At 34.8% G+C, this 24,725-nt stretch overlaps 1 protein-coding gene across 1 annotated transcript in view; it reads right to left on the bottom strand.

The window, feature by feature from the left end:
• The window catches only part of BMPR2 (bone morphogenetic protein receptor type 2), a 211,954-nt gene that overhangs the window by 51,718 nt on the left and 135,511 nt on the right, over window positions 1-24,725 (bottom strand). The window contains exon 4 of the mRNA XM_044241330.1: window positions 554-664. Within this exon, the coding sequence (XP_044097265.1) occupies window positions 554-664 (111 nt within the window). The remainder of the gene's footprint in view (window positions 1-553; window positions 665-24,725) is intronic.

Raw genomic sequence — 24,725 nt, 5'->3', positions numbered from 1 at the left:
TAGAGTCCATCTATAAATGAAGAATGATGAATAATAATATTAAAGCTGAATTTTGGGAGATAATTCCAACAACAGACCTTGTTTAAAATATTGCAGAAACATTAAAGGTTTTATTAAAGTTATTCAAATGAATGAATGGGTACTGATTTCCTAAAAAGCTCATCAAACCTAAAGTTCAGTAGAACTGACTAGACAGTTGATGATACTAAAGAATTACTTATTTATTTATTTAGATGTGAAAAATGGTATTGTGGTTAGTCCTTATATTTCAGAGATAATACTAAAGTTTTTTACAGATAAATGATATATGTGATTCACTTCAAAATAACCCACTACCTCAGAAAGATGTGATAAGCACGGCTATGGATGATATAGCGATGTGATAATCATTGAAGCTGAGGTATTTTCGATATTTTTTAAACTTTTCAAAAAATTAGGAAAAATGTTTGCTAAGAGATAAGGATGGGAGTGCAGAGATTTTTAAAAAGGAGAAAACTGATTCCAATTAAATGGTATATTTAATAAACAATAGGAAAAAAGGTAATATTTTTACCTGTCAGCATCCTGTATCCGAAGCATAAGGCAACTATCAAAACAGCTAATACAGAGACTGATGCCAAAGCAATGATTATTGTCTCATCTCGATTAAATGAATGAGGTGGACCTAAAATAAGACAAATTTAAAAACACAGTCATCTTTTTTCAGTAGTTTGTTAAATACTGACAGAAAGCCTGTGTCAATATATAGTCAAATCAATGTTTTTGCATCAAAGGAAATTAAAGAAAAATTAATAATAAATCTGTGATAATTGCAAATTATGTATTTTTAACCACACAAATGATCTTATACAGATTTACAACACTGAAACACCTGTTGGTTGTGCTTATTATTTGAATATCTATTATATCATGGCACAGCCCAGGCAGAATAATAGAATATTTAAGAGAACAGTCTTTGGAATCACATTTGGTTTTAAATCCTGATTCAAAACCACTCTCAGTGGCATTTAGCAAGTTATTTGGCTTTTCTTTGGTACTTTTTGGATTTTAATAGACTTCAACATAATGATAATTGTACCTACTTCCAACGTACAAAATTATAGGAAGAAAGCTGCATATAAAAACTCATTTTACCATGAGGTATCAAGTCACACACACTGGGGTGGCTACAATTTAAAAAATTATAATTTAAATTATCATTAAATGCAGTAGAAAACATTTTGGAAGTTCTTCAAAAAGTTAAACATAGAATTACCATAAGACCTAGCAATTCCACTCCTAGGCATACCCCAAAGAATTGAAAACAAGTATTCAAACAAACACTTCTACAGGAATTTTCATGGTACCACTAATTATAATAACCCAAAGTGAAAAAAAAATGAATGTTCATAAACTGATGAATGAATAAACAAAATGTACTATGGACTGAACTGTGATCCCTTAAAATTCGTATGTTGAAGCATTAACCCACAAGGTGATGATTTTTGGAGATGGGTCCCTTGGGATGAGGTTCAGATGAAGCCGGGGGGATGGGGACTTTATGACAGGATTAGTGGCCTTATAGGAAGAGCTATCAGAGGGCTTGCTTTCTCTCTGTCTCTACCATGTGAGGAAACAGTGAGAAAGCAGCCATCTGCACACCAGGAAGAGAGTTCTCAATACAACCTAACCATGGTAGCACCCTAATCTTGGACTTCTAGCCTCTAGGATTGTTGAGGAAATAGATTTCTGTTGTTTAAGCAACACAGTCAATTCTATTTTGTTGTGGCTGTGAGGGATAGCAGAATACAGTACCCCCAAAATAAGCATGACTATCTTGAGCTGGGTATTTTTAAGAAACACCAAAGAAACTCTGAAAAATAAGAAGCTGCCTTTTTGTAAGAGACATTTACATTTATAAGGAAAATCTCCATTTGTAAGGTATCTCCCTCTCTGTCCTAAGAAGAGGAAAATGACTAAAACTCTAGCAACCTTCATCAATAGAGAAGACATGGACTTAGATGTGCACAGCAAACATATACTTGTTTACTGTGCTTTTCCTAGTACCTACCATAACTGGTCTTACCTTAACCTCCTTTCCACCCCCCTTCCTTTGGCTTAACTAGAGATAGTATTTGGGGTGGCGACTTGGGCCATTTTAGGGAATTACTCAGTTTTCCTGGGTATGTCCCATGTATGCAGAAAGTGTATATGTTGTTAAACCTCTTTTTCTCCTGTTACACTGTCTTTTCATTATGGTGGTATAGGGGACATGACACCTTCAGCGAAGAACCTAGAAGGGTAGAAGAAAAATTATTTTTCTTCCCCTATGGCTGCTGGAGCAGACTGATACAGTGTAGTGTATTTGTTACAACTGATGAACCACTATTGATATACTAACTAAAGTCCATAGTTTACATTAGCTTTTACTCCTTGTGCTGTATAGTTCTAAGGTTTTAACAGATGCATAATGCCATGTATTCACCAATACAGTATCATACAGAGTAGTTCTGCTAACCTAAAGTGTCCTGTGCTCCACCTATTCATTCCTCAACTCCAGTTCCCACTAGACTCTGGCAACCGATATTTTTACTACGTCTATAGTTTTGCCTTTTCCAGAATGTCATATAGTTGAAATAATACACTATATAGCTTTTTCAGACTACCTTCTTTCACTCAACAATATGCATATAAATTTCCCCCATGTCTTTTCGTGGCTGAAGAGTTCACTGCTTTTTGTCAGCTAATGATATCCCATGGCATGGATGTACCAGCATTTATCCACTCACCTACTGAAAGACACTTTGGTTTCTTCCAATTCTGGCAGCTATGAATAAAGTTGCTATAAACATTCGTATACAGATTTTTGTGTCGACATAAGTTTTATAGGGTGAAGTAATACATCATATGTTAAAATGTGAAAAAAGTTACTTCCAATTTTGTTTAGGGTGTAAAAAGATGCAAACAAATTTTATTTCCACCCTAATAATAAGCCAAGACACCTAATAAACCTACAAAATCATAGCTTTTTCTTTAAAGTTCATTAAGAGCTATGGACACAAAGAAGTCAATGTATTAAGATGCTGGTATGTGACAACCTCTTTCTAAGACAGAAGAGACCTAAAACTGCTTTTATCCTTGGTAATGCAGTTAGTGAAAGAGGACACCACCCACAGATGTGGGTAGAAGGGAACAGCTAAACATTTAACAAATTCTTAAGGCATAAGAGTACTGGATAGCAGATAGCTAAGAACACCTAGGGATGTGAACACAAAAAGAGCTTGCAGATACCTACGAACTCTTTTCTATAGGGCTCTACCAAGTAGTCACAAGTCGAAAACTGAGAGAACCCCATTATGTGTAGGTACAAGAGGCCTGCTAAAGCCTGAGAATAGGTCAAGAGAGCTAACGTAAACCTTGTGGGCATGCAGGCTTTCACTGATTACAACAGTGTCCACCTGTGCTGGGCAAGGGCTATTAAAGTTGAGAGAGCTCTTTCTTGAAGTGCCAGAGTATAGGGCTTACCAAAGAGTGAAGGCAAAGGAGAGCTAAGAGAAATCCTATTAAGCACTGATATCAAATCCTACTAAGGTGAAGGTTCCTCCTGCCCTCAGAGCATTTGAAACCTATAATGAAATGAATCAAACTGAGGCCACAACAAAGCCCAGATAAAGCTCAGCTAACAGAGTTCATTTAGCCCCTCATTATAGTAGCTTGACAAAGCAGGGTGTATCCTTTTCTCAACATAAATAATATTTATTTTACACTCTATTCTTCTTTTATCTGCAATGTTCATTATTCAACCAAAAGTCAAAAGATGTGAAGAAGCAAGAAAATATGGTTCAATGTCAAAAAAGGAAGTCCTCAACAGAAACAACCACTGATGATGAAAGTATCAGAGACTTAAAAAATAACTATGAAAAGTGTGTTAAAAATACAGTGGAGGGGTGCTTGGGTGGCTCACTCAATTAAGCATCTACCTTTGGCTCAGGTCACAATCTCAGGGTCCTGGGATCAAGCCCCACATTACCAGGGTCCCTTCTTAGCGGGCACTCTGTTTCATCCTCTCCCTCTGTTCCTCCCCGCTCATGTGCGCTCTCTCTCTCTCTCTCTCAAATAAACAAAAATCTTAAAAAAAAAAAATGGTAGTGGAAAAAGTGGACACATGAATGAACAGATGGAAAATGTCAGATAAGACAGAGAAATTAGAAAAAAGCCAAATGGAATTGTTAGAAATTAAATGTATGGTAGTGGACCTAAAGAATTCTTGTGATGTGATTATCAGCAGAAGAGATACCACTGACAAAAGAATCAACAAATTCGAATATACATCAACAGATTATCCAAATTATATCACAAAGAGAAAAGAGAGAGGAAAAAATAGAGAACCCAGTATCTATAAAACAGTATCAAATGGCCTAATATACATTAATTAGAAACACAGTAGGAGAGGCAGGAAATAGTATAGAAGATACACTCAAAGAGATAATGCACAAGATGGTTTCAAAACTGATGAAAGACAACCAACCATAGATTTAAGATCAGTGAACCCCAAGCAGGGATAATTGCAAAGAAAATCTTACTGATGTACATCCTAGTCAAAGTGTTTAAAATCACCGATAAAGTATTTTTCCAATCTACAGATAATACTTTAAACAAGATTGGAATTACTAAATCCAACTTTGTGGTCTGGTTCTTTTCAATTAACACTGTCCTATATCATTAAGAATTCTTTAAGACACCAATTTCTGTTGTTTATACTTCATTGCCTTTAAAAATAAGCTTGTGAACATCTTTCTGTCTGTTCACTGAGTAGGGCATATCTGTTTATTAAATTTTTGACTGCTTATCAATTACTAGAAAGTTGTGTTAAAATCTATTATAATTAAGACTTTATTTTTTTAGTTGTATCCATTTTTGGCTCATATATTTCAAAGCTATATTGCTACCTGTATACAGATTTTCAATTGTCCTATCTTCCTGTTAAATGAATATCTGTCTTTAAAATGTGACCCTCCTTGTCTCTGGTAATGTTTTTCTTAAAGTCCATTTGATCTGATACTAATATAGCTAATATTTTTTCCATCAACTTATTGTTTAACTTTCTGTATCCTTATGTGTTAGATGTATCTCTTATAACTAAACAGCAGTAGGATTATTAGTCTTTTAAAAATATTTTGTTGACATATAATTCATATAACATACAATTCATTAATTTAAAGTGTATAATTCAGGATGCTTGGGTGGCTCAGTTGGGCAAGCGTGTAACTCAATCTTGGCTCAGGTCGTGATCTCAAGCCCCATGTCAGGCTCTGTGCTGGGTGTGGAGCCTGCTTAAGATTCTCTTGATTCTCCCTCTCTCTCTACCCCATCTTCCCCCTCTCCAAAAAAGGAAATAAATAATAAATAAAAATTTTAAGTATTTAATCAATGGTTTTTGAAATATTACATTATTGATTTTTAAAAATTGTGAGGAATATATAAGACATAAAATTTACCTTTTTAACCACTTCATAATTGTAAAAAGAGTGGCATCAATAACATTTATAACACTGTGCAATCATTATCACTACCTGTTTTCAAAATATTTTTATCACTCCAATGAGAACTTGGTAACTATTAAAAAATAATTCCCTATTCTCCCCTTCTTCCAGCCCCCAGATCTCAAATCTACTTTCTGTCTCTATGAATTTGCCTGCTCTTAATATATCATATCAGTGGAATCATGTAATATTTGTTCTTTTGTGTCTAGTTTATTTCCTTTAGCATAGCATGTTTTCAAGATTCAGCCATGTTGTAACATATAGCCTATCTTTTCACTTTCTTGATATGTGTTTTAAGGCACAAAAACTTTTAATTTTGATGATATCCACATTGTTCATTTTTTCTTTTGTCACTTGAATTTTGGTGTTATATGTAAGAATTCACTGCTAAATCCAAAGTTATTAAGATATACCCCATGTTTTTTTCTAAAAGTTCTATGTTTCTAGCTTTTTATAGTTAGATTACCAATCCATTTTTTTTTTACTTTTCTTTTTTTTTACCAATCCATTTTGAGTTAATTTGTGTATATGGTGTTTATCTTCATGTTTTAAAATCAATCCAATTATCTTTGTCTTTTAACTGGATTGCTTAATCCATTTACATTTAAGATAATTAGTGACACCTTTGTGTTTACTTCTATGATCTTATTTTAGACAATTTGCTCTTGCCCATCTGTTTCCTGGGCAGCAGAAAGACACTGGAATATTTTTCCAACCCTCCCAATTATTTGGTAGTGATGGATTATATTTTTAATTCCCTTTTTTAAACCCCATAAAAAATTATTATGAGCAAAAGGGTTGGCAAAGAGAACTTTCATATACTTTTGCTTGTAGTCCAAATTGGCACAACTTCTTTGGAAACAGTTTAACATTACTTACTAGAGCTGAAGATACATATACACAATGACTAAGCAATTCTACTCCTAGTTATATACGTTGGAAAATTTCATGTGAACTAGGACATATGTTCAAGAATGTTCATAACTGATTTAATCATAGTATTCAAAAATTAGAAACAACCCAAATATTTATCAGCAAGAGAATGGAAAAGTAAGTTATGGTATAGCCACACAATAGAATACTACATAGCAATGGAAGTGATTTGCATTCATTATATTTTTAAAAAGAAAAAAAAAATTGCCAGAAGAATTATAGCTTTACTCAATAGCACAAATTTTAAAACACCATATTGTGTGAAGGAGCAAGAGACCAGAGAGGACGCTATGATTTAACTGATATAAAGTTAAAAAAATGGAACTACATTAAACTTGGGCATATAATAGAAAATAGAGAAGCTATAAAGAAAAGTGAGGAAATGATTATCACTAAGGGTCAGAGTAATAGCTATCTTTATGAAGGAAATAGGAGCTGTGATTAAGAAGAGATACAACAGAGGGGTCATCTGGGATGTTCTTTCTTGACATGGGTTTAATGATATTTTATGTTAAACTATGTTTTATATATGTTTTACCATAAAATACTTATGCACAGAAAAAGACTAAAAGGAAATGCACTAACATGTTAAAGACTTTGAGCAATTTTTGTAAATGTATTTTCTAAATTTTCTACAATTAATATGCACTATTTTTATTCTAGGCAGAAAAAACCAACAACTATCTTTTTTTAAAGATTTTATTTAATTATTTGAGAGAGACAGCGAGCACAACCAGGGTGGGGGCAAGAATGAGGGAGCAGAAGGACAAGCAGACTCCTTGCTGAGCAGGGAGCCCAATATGTGGGTAAGTTCCAGGACCCTGAGGATCATGACCTGAGCCGAAGTCAGACTTAAATGACTAAGCCACCCAGGCATCACAACAACCATCATTTTATTTCATTTATTTTTTTAAGAAGATTTTATTTATTTATTTGACAGACGGAGATCACAGAGAAGCAGGCAGAGAGAGAGAGAAGGAAGCAGGCAGGCTCCCTGCTGAGCAGAGAGCCCAATGCAGAGCTCGACAACCACCATCATTTTAAAAGAGCTTACCTCTTGCTCTCTAGGGGCTCACAGTGTAGGACCAGTTTCTATGTATGAGTTGTCCTTTTTGTTAGTGGGATACAAAATGTTCCTGCTTTGTTACCACAGAAGAATTATCTAAATCACTATGTTGAACACCTGAAACTCATGGAATATTGTGTGTGAATGATACTAAAAAAAAAAAAAAAAAAAAGAATTATCCTCCAACACATACTCACATACTTTTGGTGTCCCGGCTCCCCTTAAAGTCTGAGTTTAGAAATTCTAGTATCTGATAACATAAGATATACTAAAGAAACAAAAATCCTCCTTAAACGCTATGCCAAACAAACTGCAGAATAAAATGATAGTTTTCAACTTACTTTCCCTTGTCTACAAAATACAAACATGCCACAGGCATCTTATCAACTTCAGAGCAATTTCATATTGTCATCTTTGAATCGTACTTCATATTAAACGGCCAGAAGGTTTACCCAAAAGATAAGCTATTATTCTCTGCTTCCTCCTTATTCCAAAATATTAAAAGATAAGATTATTAAAACAGACACATAGTAAATCAAATGCACAGGGCTATCTAAATCTTAGAGGTATCATCAACATAGGATAATCAAATGATTTCTCCAGAATGAACTACAGAAGTAAATAAGGAGAAGGAGACAAAACCACTTAAAAAATGCTCTTAAGCACACTTAAACAGTTTTGTATAATTGTGGCTGTTGAAAAACCATATGAAACCATAAGGTCTGGGATATTGTTTATTAGCAGAAGCTTGGGGCTTATATGAAGCCACCAAGAATACTGCAAACAACAGACTCCAAAAGGAATAAATGCTTTTGTATATCAGTAACTGTTTCTCATGTGTATGCCTATTCAAATAGCACCCTGTTCAGCATTATCTAAGTCAAAGGCTTTGTAAATGACATCTCCAGATTACAAAACAGTAACTGACATCCAAAATACACAATTTTCCCTCCTGCAAAAGATTCGTATTTTATTCAGTAGAATTAATGAGCATGGCACTATCTTTAAAATAAATAATGGGATCAAATTCTTCATGGATAGCACCCATAAAAAAACAGGGTCCAGCAATCTAAACAAAACAGCTATTTTATTCTACAATGGAATTCAATATATTTTGTAGTTATTATATCTATTCTACTACTAAAAGGAAACTTTAAATCACTAAAAAGATGAGAAAAGCTATCCCAATCTTAAAAAGGGTAGTTGAACCATAAAAAAAAGTTGTAGACGGTGTGATTTAAATATGCTTCCTAAGAACATACATAGAAGGCCTCCCAGGGGAATTCTATCAAACATTTTAAAGAAGAATTAATACCTATTCTTCTCAAATTGTTCCAAAAAACAGAAGAGGTAGGAAAACTTCCAAACTCACTCTATCAGGCCAGCATTACATGTTTCCAAAACCAGACAGAGACTACACTAATAAGATAAAATTACAGGGCAATATCCCTGATAAACGTGGATGCAAAAATTCTCAACAAAATACTAGGAAATCAAATTCAAAAGTACAAGAAAAGAATCATTCGCCATGATCAACTGAGATTTATTCCTAGGCTACAAGGGTGGTTCAATATTTGCAAATCCATCAATGTGATATACCACATTAAAAGAAAGGGTAAGAATCATATGACCCTCTCAAAACAGATGCAGTAAAGCATCTAACAAAGGACAGCATCCATTCTTTTTTTTTTTTTTTTTGGATTTATTTATTTGAGAGAGAGAAAGAGATAGAGAGCAGGGGGAGTGGCAGAGGAAGACGGAGAGAAGCAGACTCCACGCTGAGCATAGAACCCTACACAGGGCTGGATCCCAGGATCCTGAGATCTGAAATCATGAGTAGGCTGTTCATCTGACTGAGCTACCCAGGGGCCCCCAGCAAGGGGTACCTGGCTGGCTCAGTCGTTACACATCCTACTCTTGATTTTGGCTCAAATCATGATCTCCAGGTTATGGGATTGAGCCTTGTATGGTGTGGGAGACTGCTTGAGATTCTCTCCTTCTCCCCCTACCCATACCCCTGCTTGCACTCTCTCTCTCTCTCTAAAATAAATAAATCTTAAAAACAAAAACAAAAACAACAAAGTAGAAATAGAGGGAACATATCTCAACATCAGAAAGGCAATATATGAAAGACCCAAAGACACACAATTAATATAATCTTCAATGGGAAAAACTGAGAGCTTTTCCTCTAGGGTTGGTTCGGAACAAGACTGGGATGTCCACTCTCACCATTGTTATTTAACACAGTTGTAGAAGACCCAGCCTCAGCAATCAGACAACAAAAATAAATACAAGGCATCCAAACTGGCAAGCAATAAGTCAAACTTTCACTATTTTCAGACAACATGATACTCTGTAGAAAACCCGAAAGACTCCACCAAAAAACTGCTTGACCTGATACACGAATTCAGCACGAACCACCAATGATACACGAAGATGCAGGACACAAAATTAATGTATGGAAATCTGTGGCATTTCTATACACCAATAATGAAGCAATAGAAAGAGAAACCAAGGAATCAATTCCATTTATAATTACACCCAAGACTGTAAGATACCTATGAATAAACCTACCAAAGAGGTAAAAGACTTGTACTCTGAAAAGTACAGAACACTTATGAAAGAAATTGAAGATGACACAAAGGGCACCTGGGTGGCTCATCGGTTTAAGTGTCTGCCTTCAGCTCAGGTCATGATCCCAGAGTCCTGGGATCAAGTTCCAAATTGGGCTCCCTCCTTAGTGGGGATTCTGTCTGTCTCTCTCCCTCCCCACTGCTCATGCTTTCTCTCTCTCACACACATATGTAAATAAAATCTTTTTAAAAAAAGAAAGAGGAAAAAAAATGAAGATGACATGAAGAAATGAAAAAAATCCTAAGCTCATGGATTAGAAGAATAAATATTGTTAAAATGCCTATACTACTCAAAGCAATCTACACATTTAATGCAATCGCTATCAAAATACCACCAGCATTTTCAATAGAGCTAGAACAAACAATCTCAAAATTTTACAGAATCACAAAAGACCCTGAATAGCCAAAGCAATCTTAAAAAAGAAAAGCAAAGCTAGAGACATCACAATTCTGGACTTCAAATTATACTATAAAGCTGTAGTGATCAAGATATATGGTACTGGCACAAAAACAAACACACAGATCAATGGAACAGAATAGAAAACCCAGAAACAGAACCACAATTATACAGTCAACTAATCTTTGACAAAGTAGGAAAGAATGTCCAATGGAAAAAAGACTGTCTCTTTAATAAATGGTGTTGGGAAAACTGGACAGCCATATGCAAAAGAATGAAACTGGACCACTATCTTATACCATATACAAAAATAAATTCAAATGGATGGAAGACCCATATGTGAGAGAGGAAACCATCAAAATCCTAGAGGAAAACACAGGCAGCAATCTCTCTGATATCAGCCGGAGCAACATATTACAAGACAGGTCTGAGGCAAGGGAAACAAAAGCAAAAATGAACTAATGGGACTTCATCAAGATAACTTCAGAGCAAAGGAAACAATCAACAAAACTAAAAGGCAACCTCTGGAATGGGAAAAGATATGTGCAAATGACACAGCTGATAAAGAGTTAGTATCCTTAAGAATGTAAGTGCTGGTTTTATTTGGAATTAAAGGTAAGATAGCCTTGAATGATCTCTTCTCCTGTGCATGTCATATACAGATAATCCATGAGAAAAACTACTGTAACAGAAATGTGAGGTACTACATTCTACATTTTGCCTAACTGAAGACATCCTTAAGTAGGGAACTAGGGGAGAGTCAAATATGGATTACCAAAACCAATGGTGAGGAGTTGAAACTAAAAAGCTTTGAATAATCTTTAAAAGGGAACAAAGAAAAAGAGTCTCTGCCTTCCACCTGACTCAACTGTTCAGCTGTGGAGGAAGAAACGTGTACCAGGAAAATCTCTTTGATTTGCAGATGCAACAGCTGGACTGATCTCTGAAATATGTGGATTAAATAACGCCCTAATCAATTCATGTACATATAGAGGTTCTTTAACAAATGTAGTTTTCTTCCTCATGAATATTTTTTTCCCTACTGAACATTCTAGATATATATAAACAACATACTCAAAACTAAGCTCATTATCTTCACCCATCCTCCAAAAGGGATGATTTCCCTCGACCATTAGCATCACTGAAAAATTTTTAGTAAAGAGGCAAAATTGCTGGAAAAGAGGCCAGTGACTATCTGCAATCAAATACTTTTTTTTTCAAATATTTTATTTATTTATTTGACAGACAGAGATCACAAGTAGGCAGGGAAGCAGGCAGAGAGAGAGAGGAAGAAGCAGGCTCCCTGCTGAGCAGAGAGCTCTCCGCGGGGCTTGATCCCAGGACCCTGGGATCATGACCTGAGCCACCCAGGCACCCCAATTAAATACGTTTTTAAACTTGTAATATTTTGTATAAAATGTTCTGAAAAATACACATTTTCCTGCCTTCTTAAAGTAGATATCTTAAACCACATTTCTTTTTGCATGACTAGGTATAATTTTGAATATCAGTTAACCTATAGTGATAACTCTTAGAATGTATTAGGGACTCTCAGACCACTGAGTTTTTCTAAAATTTGCATCTTATTTCCAATTTTTCCATCTTATCCTCTGCCTGTTCTTTTTGATGTTGTTATGTACTTGATCTACTATTTTTTTATAACTTGTTATAAAAGAATATAAGAAAACAGACTAAAAAGTCTAAGATTTTTCTTAAAAATTATACTAGAAATTTTGTATTTAATACAAAAATTCTGTAGCATCTATATGGGCTGCTTATAGTGAAGAATCTTACTTCATTGTTATAGCCTTGGTACCATAATAGTCCATGAAATCAGATGTTATTAGAATTCCAATGAAATGCCGACTCCCAGTCTTCCTTTCCAACATTGGGTGTGGGAAACTGCAAAGGATGTCAAAACAAAACAAATCTGCACTTCCAGAGTAGAGTTACTGACTGGTGCTTTGCAGTAGGCAATCAAGGCCTGTTTTGTTATCATTTTTTTGAAGACACCAACCTGTGTGCTATCCACACCAAAGTGTAACAATGATGCCAAAGTAGTATGCCACAGGTATGGAGAATGTGCTAGCCTGGGTGGCTCAGTGGGTTAAGCAGCTGCCTTCGGCTCAGGTCATGATCCCAGGGTCCTGGGATGGAGCCCCACATCGGGCCCTCTGCTCAGTGGAGAGCCTGCTTCTCCTTCTCCCTCTGCCTACTGCTCTGCCTACTTGTGCTCGGTCAAATAAATAAATAAAATCTTAAAAAAAAAAAATCTACTATGAGAGGAAACATTTCATCTTCAAAAACAATAACAAAAATCCACTTTTTTTTCCTTCCTTCCTTCCTGTCATTTGTAGTTCTAATGTTAGACATCTTTCCACAAAGGGTCAAAAGGTACCTACACAAGTACATAATTGAGAGTAGAAAAATAGGGAACAGAATCCAGGTACTGTAGTTTTTCCATTTTTATTTATATGTGAATTTTTAATATAAGTGAGGGGACAGAAAGCATTAACATAAGTCAAATAGTTTCACTAACCAAGTTTCAGCAGTTTAACTTTATAACAGTTATAAATAAACCTGCAAATGTTTCTGGACGGTGCCAGCATTTGGATTTTGAAAGAACAAGTAAATTTCTTACTGGCAAGAACTAAGTGGTGTTTGTAGCATTTTTATCATACAGTAGAGTCCATCCATTCACTATACTTGTCCTCCATGCAAGTACATGTTTTTAATGTTGTTTTTCTGTAAGTTTGTTATTAAAATGAATTAAACTAGTTTTTGAAAAGTGGTTATACTAGGTAACTTTTAAGGTCTTTCTAAATCCAAAATTCTGTATGAGGCTTCTAAAGTTTTTTTTTTTTATTCTCTTTGCTCTTAATGTTAAATTTACCACAAAAAAATTAATATCACTTTTACATAAAAATATTTATTAACCCCAAATCTGAGACAGAAATTATTAATTTATATAACAATGATGATGACAAATGTGTTAAAACAGATTTTTAAAACATGTTAAAAACCACATTAATGGTTAAATATTTCAAGTAAAAAGCTTCTCAGGATACATTATATAGTCTAAAACTATGAGATCCCTGGAAAACTGCCAGGAAAAATATTTTAATATGTTTATTCACATATGTGTGCAATAAAAGAGGCCTTTGGCCATAAAACTCCTTTTGTTTTTTGTTTCTTTATAAAAATCTTTTTCTTTTAAACATATATGCTGCATATACAGTATATGCCATACCTGAAATTATCTTGTTCCCCTAGCTCTAATAAATTAAACCCTTGTCTTCCTCCTTATTAGCTTTTTCAATTAAATACTCAGCCAAATGTAAACACAGCTATGTATGTCTGTGTGCAGTGACTGGGTTTATGCAAGCAAGTGCTTCCTGAATGCAGAACAGACAGGGAACCGCTGTCTGCTTCATTGGAGCCTGGGATGTTTCTGTTTACAAATCCTGGAGCCAGGCAGGGGCCACTACTGGAGGCGTGCTGTCTGCTTCCTTGCTACACTCAGCCTTTGTCTGGGTCTGTGTCAAAGAAAGAATAACATTGTTGCATGTGCAGCAGCAACAAAGGAAATCTTAAATATAACACACTGGTGGTTTGTTGGCTCCTTAATCTTTTACAACTGTGCATGGAAAGGCAAATTAGGGATTAGGTTTAAAAACATTTTTCTAAAAGCAATGTACTTATTCATAAAAGCAGAGAAAAACTTTTAAAATCAAAACAATTGATGTGATCAAAGTTAAATGAATTCCTTAGCAAAACAATTCAGATCAATGTTTTAAACAAATATTTTTACAAAGAATAAACAATGTTGATTTAAATAATATGTTTGGAATGGTAACTATATAGTAATCATAATCAGATTAATGTTTATGTTTAATGTCTAAAAAGCAAATGGAGAGGAGGCAGATTTCTTGTTTTTTTCTAAGTTGGCATGCTGTTCTAATTAGAAGGGACTGAATTTTAGCATTTTACTTCCTTCATTAAAGAATGAATTAAAAGTAACAAAATTAATTATATTTCATTGGAGTAAAGTTATTAAATAAAGTCATTAAAAACAAGATTTAAGTAAATACATATAGAATTTTTAGTAAATACAAGAAAATGGAAGATAAAGATTAATCTCTAGACCATGCTACAATTAAAAAAAAAAGTCTATCAGAGTATAAAGAATATACCATTAAATATTTTTGATATAATTCTGCCAGGCCTAATTGCCTATATTCTATTGAGATATTATTTTTTACCTTTATACATAGATATGATAAAACATAAAGGTTGTTACTCTGCAATAGTTTTGGAAAATAATCATTGAATACTTCTCAGAAAGCAACAAACTAAATTAACACAAGAAAAACTGAAATCTAACTATGCAATATTTGTTATTTAAAATAAAATTAAATAAAGCAAAAATTAAAATCTCACAATACAGGGATGCCTGAGTGGTTCAAGCAGTTAAAATCCCACAATACAAAATCAAACCAAAGAGATGAATCACTCGGAGATCCCGAGTCAATTTTCCTGTCTATAAATGATACTTTTAAATCCAGAATTCATACTAGAGACAACTGTTCTCAGAAAGTGACCATGAAATAATGTGAGTATAAAAGTGGAATTTATATCTTCCAGTCACTTGCTTATTACTAGAAAATAAAATATGAGTTGTGTTGTACAGACAACTCCCCCCATTTAATATTCTTTTCATTATGATAGTAATGTCCTCAATCTTATAAGGAAAGCAAGATAGATATGTAAAGAGAATTAGCTTTTTTCTATTAAATTTCTATTTTCTAGTTTTTCCCACAGTTGTTTTCCAATCTTTTAAACTATTTTTTTTACAAAACAAATCCCATATGCACAAGTGTTTATAATACAATGTACAGTTCAGTGAATTATTATGAAGTAAACACTCATGTAGCTATGCCAAGAAATAGAATATTCAGGATCCTAAAAATCACCTACGTGCCCTTTTTGGTCTTAACAGCCTTTCTCCTCCCCAGCAATAGGCACTATGCTGACTATTGAGTAATAATTTCCTTGCCCTTCTTAATAGTATTACATTCTCTGATTGCTTAGGTTTGGGGTTTTTTAATGCCTATTTCTGAATTTTATATAAATGGAATTTTTACACCTTGCTTCTTGTTTTCAATAATATGTTTTGAAGATTTGACCATGCTGTTGGGATGCACATGAAATTAATTCAGGGTTGCTTTTCTAGATAACAAATGCAGTTATTTTTCCTTGCAATGAGTCTGGGAGTCATAATAATTAAAAGATCAATACAGGTAATCCCTACTAAGCTCATAGAAATACTCCACAAATGTAAACATTTGGTTTTTCAGTTATACTTAGTATTTTTAAAGTACCCAATTTTGTTGGCAAGAGAAAAATATTAAACGAAGTTGACAAATGAAAAGTTGCGTATCCTCTTGCTGTTTCCAATGTTTTGGCAGCAGAGGCAATAGCTAGCAGCCAAGAAGGCCAGACTTAATAAAAGATGCACTAGGGTAGGAACAGAGCAGAAAGAAAAGCTTTGAGATTGAAAGATAGGGTAGAGGAAAACATGCCTTACTGGACAAGGCTTTATGAAATTAGCTCTGTTCAAAAGACCATTCTTAATATATATCTAAAAACAACGAAATCCTTAATTCATCCTTTATTGTGCTCAGATTTCCCTTATCCCCTACCCTCAAAGCATTTACAGAATCTTATCTGACAATCCTTTAAAAGGGAACTTCTAAACATGCACATCTAGTCTTCCATGAAAGGACACTAAAAGGAATAGGGTCTCCATCAGACCATTATGGATATTCTCACCCAAACTGTCCCTAAATATTTGTTCAGTTCCTACTAACCCCACTCTTTAGATAGTGAGAATAAGGAGGTAAATTGACAGAATACCCAGGGCACTGGTAAGGCCACGGGGAGTTAGAGTAATTCTTTTTTTTTTTAATTTTTATTTTTTATAAACATATATTTTTATCCCCAGGGGTACAGGTCTGTGAATTGCCAGGTTTACACACTTCACAGCAGAGTTAGAGTAATTCTTGCCAGTACTATATCTTTGCCCTACACAGGCACTTCTTTTTTCCAATCCTTTTTTTTACCTTTTCTTTCTCTTTCATGTTCCTTTCTTTGTCCCTTTACATATTCCTGTCTGCGAACCTGTCTTAAAGGCACCCACATTCCTGTTTAGCAGCACTGGTGACATTCTAGACAATGCAGGGACTTCTATTTTTAGTCCAATTCTATCATGCTTTTCAAACAAAAACCTTTAAAAACTGACAAACAAAAAAGCCATAGTGATCTTATGATCTCTATGTGATAAAGGTGAGATAAAAGCAATTTAAGTTTTTAAAAAATCTCTTTGTATTATATCAAATTGCAAAACAAACCACCGTAAGCTTTTTAAATGGATGACTGTTCAGTAGCTCCAATTCTTTTACATATCCAACACTTCAAAAGTTATCAACTAAAAACACTAACCTAACAGTGAAGAAAAAGTACTGATCCTTATAATAACTGACAGGCTGTATTACACAACTAAGTAACTAAACATTTGCATTAAAAGCTAGCAGAGTGAGAAATGATTTTGTTTTATACCAATTGTGGTAGATTTTGGATATTCATTCTAATACACAACCATTTTTATTTTAAAAGAAGTGAGTATTTTTTTATTTTGTTTTTTCAGTATAAAATGAGCATTTTTTAAACATACAAAACAGAACTGATACAAAATATGTAGACCCTAAAATAAATCTGCCTTTAAAATTTTGAGAGTAATTCTTCATTAGTTGTGTTTGTATACCTTGTGATCAAATAATCCACTATGAGTAGAACTCTTTCTGAGTAGATGCTACTTCTTGATCCTGAGTCCCAGACAGAGAAGACCTGGACTGACCCTGCAGCCTGGAATGGAGTCCAGCCTATATCAGGCAAACTCCAGCTGATCTACATACCTATGATCATTAAAAAAAATGCTTACTGTTAAAGCCACTGAGCTTAAAGGTGGCTTACTGATGAAATATTATTGGTAATAGCTGACAAATAGAGTATACCTACTAGTGGCATGTAACATCTTCCAGAGATGTGCGCAAACATATACAAATTTCAGTCTAAAATTAGACATTTAGGAATGCTGTACGATAAATTTTTTTTCTAGTTCTGCCCATGTTGTCCTTACAACTATAGACATATTAACATTCAAACAAGAGTCTATAAGTAATGCCTATAGTGGCAATATTAGCTATAGAATGAATTTTTAACATTAGAAAAATTAAATATATTTATTTAAAACATAGCACTTCAGTTGTTTTGTGGGGTAAGATATGTAATACTCCCCAAAGATCAACATTTTATTTACCTTTTGTGAGCCTCAATTATACAGGATGAAAAGAGTTCTGGAGATTGGTTGCACAACAATATGAATATATTTAACATTACTGAACTGTACACTTAAAAATGGTTAAGAAGATCAATTTTATGTTATGATATTTTACCACAACTTTAAGAAAGCAGTTTAAGAGAACGGTTCTGATCTTTTAAGAAGATGATTTTTTATTTTTAAAATATCTAAAATATATATATGTCATAAAGAGCAGAACTTAGTAACAATTTTCAGTATTCATAAAATGCTTTATAGATACTGTTAACACTTGTTTCAGTGTATTTTAGTCTACATAAAGAAAACAAAAACATCTATTTCCTTTTCCTTCAAAACACTGATCTCTTGTCAACAGCTTTGGCAGCTGGAAATACATGACTTGCTCAGTGGTGTGGCACTGAGATGAATTTGATTAATTTTTTTTAAAAGGGAAAAGTAATTTTTACTAAACAAAATACACTCTGGTAGACAAAATCTTTCAAGGCATGGAATGGAAGGACTCAAGACACATACAGAAAAGAAGCCCTTAGTAGTAAAATAACTGCAAACAAATGTTTCAAACATATGTGTAAAATTTCTACTGAAAAGTCTGTCAAAGTCTCTTTAAAATCTCAAATAAAAATGAGTAGGGAAAATTCTATTTCATGATAGCTAAAAAGCCATAGGCAGAAAAAATACTCCATAAACTCTGAAATAGAAAGGCTGAAATATGAATTAACCATCAGACTTTTAACCTCTGTGCCAATAGTAACAGAAAGCAAAATTAAAGAATGACATTTCTTCTCTTCATTTTGAAATACTTCAAAATAAGTCAACATGAGTTTCTCATCCTAACGTATAACCACTCAAATATGCTTTTTCTTAAGACAAAACCAATAGGTCTTGTTGGGGAAGCCACTTTCACCAAGCCTAGGCTAGCTATGTCAGTCTTCTTATTAATCAATCAATCAATCAATCAATCAATTCATTAATTACTTAAACTATCAAACATCTTGGAAATACAGAGGAATAAGCAGAAAATATAGGAATATAATGTAACTGTCTGAGGACTTATGGATGTACTAGGATTGAAAGGTAAATTAATTGGCAAGAGTATGAGAAAATTTAAATAGTTTTAAAAACTAGGTGACTTTATACTACTTAGTAAATGACTGAGGGAATAAATGGAAAGTGAAGGTGACAGTCAAAAAAGTTCCAATGATACACATATTAAGGCGACTGCATTCCTGAAAAGCCACTTCTCCTTACTACTTTAATAAATGGCACAGTAGACTTGAGGATATAAATGAAATTGGAAGTAAAACTATAAAGGTGGCAAAGAATATCTGGAAAATACTTCTCTCCTCCTTTTTTTGCCTCCACTTCTTAAATTCACACATTAATTCCAAAGCCCCTAGTTTTCTCCTCCTAACACTCCCCATTACTGATCAAATCTGCAAAGACACAAACCATTGAACAAAAATAGAAGAAGAAGAAAAAAAAAAGGAAAATTAGCTTGTGCTCTTATGCACCATTTTGAAATTTGAGAAAATGCTGGGTATCAGGTAATAAACAAAGATGGTCAAAGATCACAAAAGTTTAAAGAAAATGGGATCACACTTTTCATTCAAGAACAAGAAACTGTCTTGTAAACTCTTAGCAGCTTTACTATGTACAACTGAATCTTTCTAGTAAGAATGCCACTCTCTGGTATAGAACAGTACTTACCCTAAAAGTTAAGTCTTGATCTGGTCTGCATTTGCGCTATTTCTGAAGATTAAATATATTTTATTTTTTAAGTTCTTTAACATTGACATGCATTTCTCAAGCACTGAAACCCCTCCTTCATACTCCCAGGCCCTATCAATCCACACTCTGCCATACACATCCACTCATATATATACAAGTAAGTACACTTTGTACTTTCTTCTGTATTCTTTCAGAATTTCTTCATGTATGTAGAAGCAAATTTAAATATATGGTATATCCACTCTTCCCCCAACCCTGACAGTTTGCAATCCTTAATAATATATGGTGGAGATCTTTCTATAAATTAGTCCAGAGAAAGCTTTTAACTCTTTTGTTTAAAGCTTTGAACTATTCCATTATACTGTTGTACCAAAAATTTTTAACCTGTCCTCTATCAGTTCACATTTAGACTTCTATTATCTTGCTATAACAAACAATGCTACAGTGAATGCCTTTGTTTATATTCAGTTCAAAAATATATGTATACAACTGTAGGATAAATTCTCAGAAATGAACTACTGGGTTTGGAATTTAGATATCCTAACTCCTAAGGCATATAATGTAAAAAAAAGAGAATTAAGAATGCAACAGAGTTCCAATATCCTCTGGATGCAAACCGTGGTTTTTTCATTCTGTTAAATGGATTTACGGGACACGTGGGTGGCTCCCTTGGTTAAGCAGCTGCCTTCAGCTCAGGTCATGATCCCAGGGTCCTGGGATTGAGTCCCACATCCAGCTCCTTGCTCAGCGGGGACCCTGCTTTTCTCTTTACCTCTGCCTGCCACTCTGCCTTCTTGTGCTCTCTCTCTTTCTGACAAATTAATAAATAAAATCTTTTAAAAATGGATTTGGGGGCGCGCCTGGGTGGCTCAGTGGGTTAAGTCTCTGCCTTCGGCTCAGGTCATGATCTCGGTGTCCTGGGATAGAGCCCCTGCAACAGGCTCTCTGCTCAGCAGGGAGCCTGCTTCCCCCCATCTCCCCCACCTGCCTCTCTGCGTACTTGTGATCTCTGTCAAATAAACAAATAAAATCTTTTAAAAAAATGGATTTAGGAACAGAAAGTATAATATGGAGTTCAATACTTTAAAACAGCTTGTTACTTACAAAACATAAATGAACAAGAACAATCACAAGTACATTATCAACCAAAGACCTGGGAGATCTCTGTGATTATCTATAATATCTGTTCCACCCAGTTTGTAATCATGCAGACTGTAATATTATGAAATTACCAAATAATTTTAACACCCTGCAAACTACATCCTTACCATGCACTGTGTCTTAGTTAATTGTTTATTTATTACCATGGCATGATTTTTTTAAATAGATAATCATTTCTTAAAAATTATTTTAGAACACAATTATTTGAATGTCCTGGGTGCTTAGATTTTCAAATAAATACTTGTGCAGGTGAGTTAACTCAGGATATGACATATGATATGGTATGCCATGAAGAACAGTCTAAAAGTTGATTTATTGCCTTGAAGAAGTTACATAAACCAAAGCTCTTGAGAAATGTTGCTAAAAGATTTTGAAGCTGCCAAGAATTTTCTGAAGATCTCTAACATCTGGCCCTAGGAATAGATGCCCATTCTGAAACACAGGCATAGGGGTGAGCAGCTGAAGAGGTGGGAGAAAGGGAAAGAAAAAAGGGAAGTCTGTGACAATATCCTGAGGATGGCTGTCTGTATAAGTGCTTAATCACTACAGTCCTGGGACTAGAGGCACTAAAATACGCCTGAACGAAGGCACTAGGAAGCAGGTGGCAAAGAAAGATCAGGGAACCGAAGGGCAGTGGAACAGCTGGACTGTGACCGCTTCTTCGGAAACACATATTGAGAGAGAGACAAAAGATTCTGCTGGAGTAGAAACACCTCCTACCTTTCATTTCTTTCCCTGGTCTACTCACTGCGCCTCTCTGTGAACCTCATTCTCCCAGGAAGTTACAGCGTGTAGCTAAGAAGAAATGTGATATATATTGTGATATTGTAATAATGTAATAATAGTAAAAATGTGGCAGATAGATAAGACTGCACCTTAACATTCATTTTACCTTCATTCTAGTGTGCCTTCCTGAAATGCAGAGGCTAGAAAGTGAAAAGTCTGTATTTCCTAGACTCTTCTACAGCTACAGTTTCAGAGTTGATGTAGCTTCAGCCAACTGAATGCACTTACAAAAGATCTGGAAATGAAAATGGACCTGTTCTTCTTCTTCTTCTTTTTTTAATTTTTTAAAAAGATTTTATTTATTCATTTGACAGAAATCACAAGTAGGCAGAAAGGCAGGCAGAGAGAGAGGAGGAAGCAGACTCCCCGCCGAGCAGAGAGCCCAACGTGGGGCTCAATCCCAGGACCCTGGGATCATGACCTGAGCAGAAGGCAGAGGCTTTAACCCACTGAGCCACCCAAGCGCCCTGGACCTGTTCTTCTGTTTCTAAAAGCAAACACGGCTGGTAGAAACAATTTTTCTGTGGTTATGTATCAGTTTCCTATGGCTGCTGTAACAAATTTAGCACAACCTTGGAGACTTAAAATGATAAAATTTATTCTCTTATGGTTCTGGATGCCAGAAGTTTGAAATCAGTTTCATTGTGCTGAATGATGTCAGCAGGGTTGCATTCCTTCAGTGGTTCTACCCTCGTCCAGCTTCTGGTGGCTGCTGATACTTCTATATTGTGGCTGCACCACAATCACTGCTGCCATAGTCACACCGTCTTCTTCTATTCTCTGTGTCAAATTCCCCTCTGCCTCTCTAAGGGCACACGATGACATTTAGGGACCACCCAGATAACCCAGGATAATCTCCCCATCATAAGATCCTTAATTTAATCAAACACATCAGCAAAGGTCTTTTTGCCAAATGAGGTTTACGAGTTCCATGGATGAGGATCTGCTATCTTTGGGGAACCATATTTCAGTCTACCATATGTTTTATCAGTGGAGACATATGTCTAGTCACCCAATTCATGGCAATAGAATAGAAGTTCATGAAGTATTCTGCTGGTGCAAGGTATGGTCAGTGTTCTAATATTCTGAAGATAGCAGCAATAGTGGTTTCCAGAATGTGATGGCTTCAGGATAATGAAAATGGCAATATGATTCTAGAGAATCATACCACTATGCTTTCTGAGAAGAGATAATGATTCCCTTAGTCTGACTCTGTGGTATGGTTCTGAAAGCTCAAGCTATATTCTGCTTCTCTAGCCTACTGGTCCTTAGAGTATAGTTTCTGAAACAAATAGCCATCACTTGGGAACTTGTCAGGCATGCAAATTATTTAGCTCTACCACAGGCCCACCAAATAAGAGAATATGAGGGTGAGGCCAGAATCTCTTTTAAAAGCCCCCCAAGTGCATCTGATTTATTCTAACATTTGAGAATTATTGTACAAGCCTTACTAACATTTCTTTTTTTTTTAAGCTTTTATTTGTTTATTTGAGAGAGAGATAATGAAAGAAAGAGACAGAATGAGAGGGGGAATGTCAGAGGGAGAAGCAGACTCCCTGCTGAGCAGGGAGCCTGATGTGGGACGTGATCCCAGGACCTAAGCCAAAGGCAGTCGCTCAAACAACTGAGCCACCCAGGCGCCCCTTACCAACATTTCTGTAAAAACATATAAACTATCTACGTTGTATTCTTTTCCAGGAAATTGAATCTTAACCAATACAGAAAAGGAAGTATAATTTGAAGAGAGTTAAATCCAGGCCAGTAAACTCTTCAGAAATAGGACACTTGATTTTATAGCAATGTATGGCCTTTGTATGATAGAGGGGGTGCCTCAGAGATCATTCTTTACATTTATCTTATATTTCATTTATTTTTGAACTATAACTCAAGTTTCATGGGAGCCTAATCATTATTCATCATTGATAGAAAAATTAACCATTGACTAACACAGGCAAATTATTATGTTCAAAGTTTTGTTGGCATTTAAGCTTGAAGTATGAACCTGATGCTGTACAGAATTTTCAGTTTTCAGTCTATATATTCATTAAAAGCTTCTGACCCCCAAAAAAAAAAAAATTAAAAAAAAAAAAAAAAGCTTCTGACCCAGGGTATTCTACAACTGTAAGTTCTTAGATGACTATTATCAAATATTGTATGTTATTTTCAATGTTGGGGGAAAAAAACTCTTGAAAATCATATTTATGCTTAGTAAGACTTTATAGACTTACGTATGTCAGGACCAATTTGAGTGAAATTTTACTTACAGTACATAATTAAAAATAGTTTGATCTCATATACACTATGGAGTATTATGCCTCCATCAGAAAGGACGAACTGATGCACTTACAAAAGATCAAAACGCCCCCATTTACATATTTTTAAAAGATTTTGTAGCAACATGGACGGGACTGGAAGAGATTATGCTGAGTGAAATCAGTCAAGCAGAGAGAGTCAATTATCATATGGTTTCACTCATTTGTGGAGCATAACCAATAGCATGGAGGACAAGGGGCGTTAGAGAGTGGTAGGGAATTTGGGTAAATTGGAAGGGGAGGTGAACCATGAGAGACTATGGACTCTGAAAAACAGTCTGAGGGGTTTGAAGTGGCGGGGGGGGTGGGAGGTTGGGGTACCAGGTGGTGGGTATTATAGAGGGCACAGCTTGCATGGAGCACTGGGTGTGGTGAAAAAATAATGAATACTGTTTTTCTGAAAATAAATAAATTGGGAAAAAAATAGTTTGATCTCATGCTGCTTAAAATCTCAAATTAGGTAGGTACATTTCTCATTAGTAAAATTGGGGAAATCAATTATAATAAGTATGGTTTGTATACATGCTTTTTCAAAATATAAAAAAAATGGCAGTCCATAATAACATTTTTTAAAGTTCTTGATTTTAAGTAGAATAGACCATATAATTAATTCCCAAAATGATTAGAAAATGAAATAAGATGGAAAATGTGGGCTTTTCATGTATGTTTTATTATTTGGTATTTCAAAATAATCCAGGTATTTCAGAACTCGTATTGGTAAATAACCAGATAATTTCAAAGAGACACAAATTCTGGGTCTACCTGTTTTCTACTATTTGTGTATGGCA

The sequence above is a fragment of the Neovison vison genome, chromosome 3, assembly GCF_020171115.1.
Source record: "Neovison vison isolate M4711 chromosome 3, ASM_NN_V1, whole genome shotgun sequence".
Lineage (NCBI taxonomy): Eukaryota > Metazoa > Chordata > Mammalia > Carnivora > Mustelidae > Neogale > Neogale vison.
This window is presented reverse-complemented; position numbering and strand designations above follow the sequence as displayed.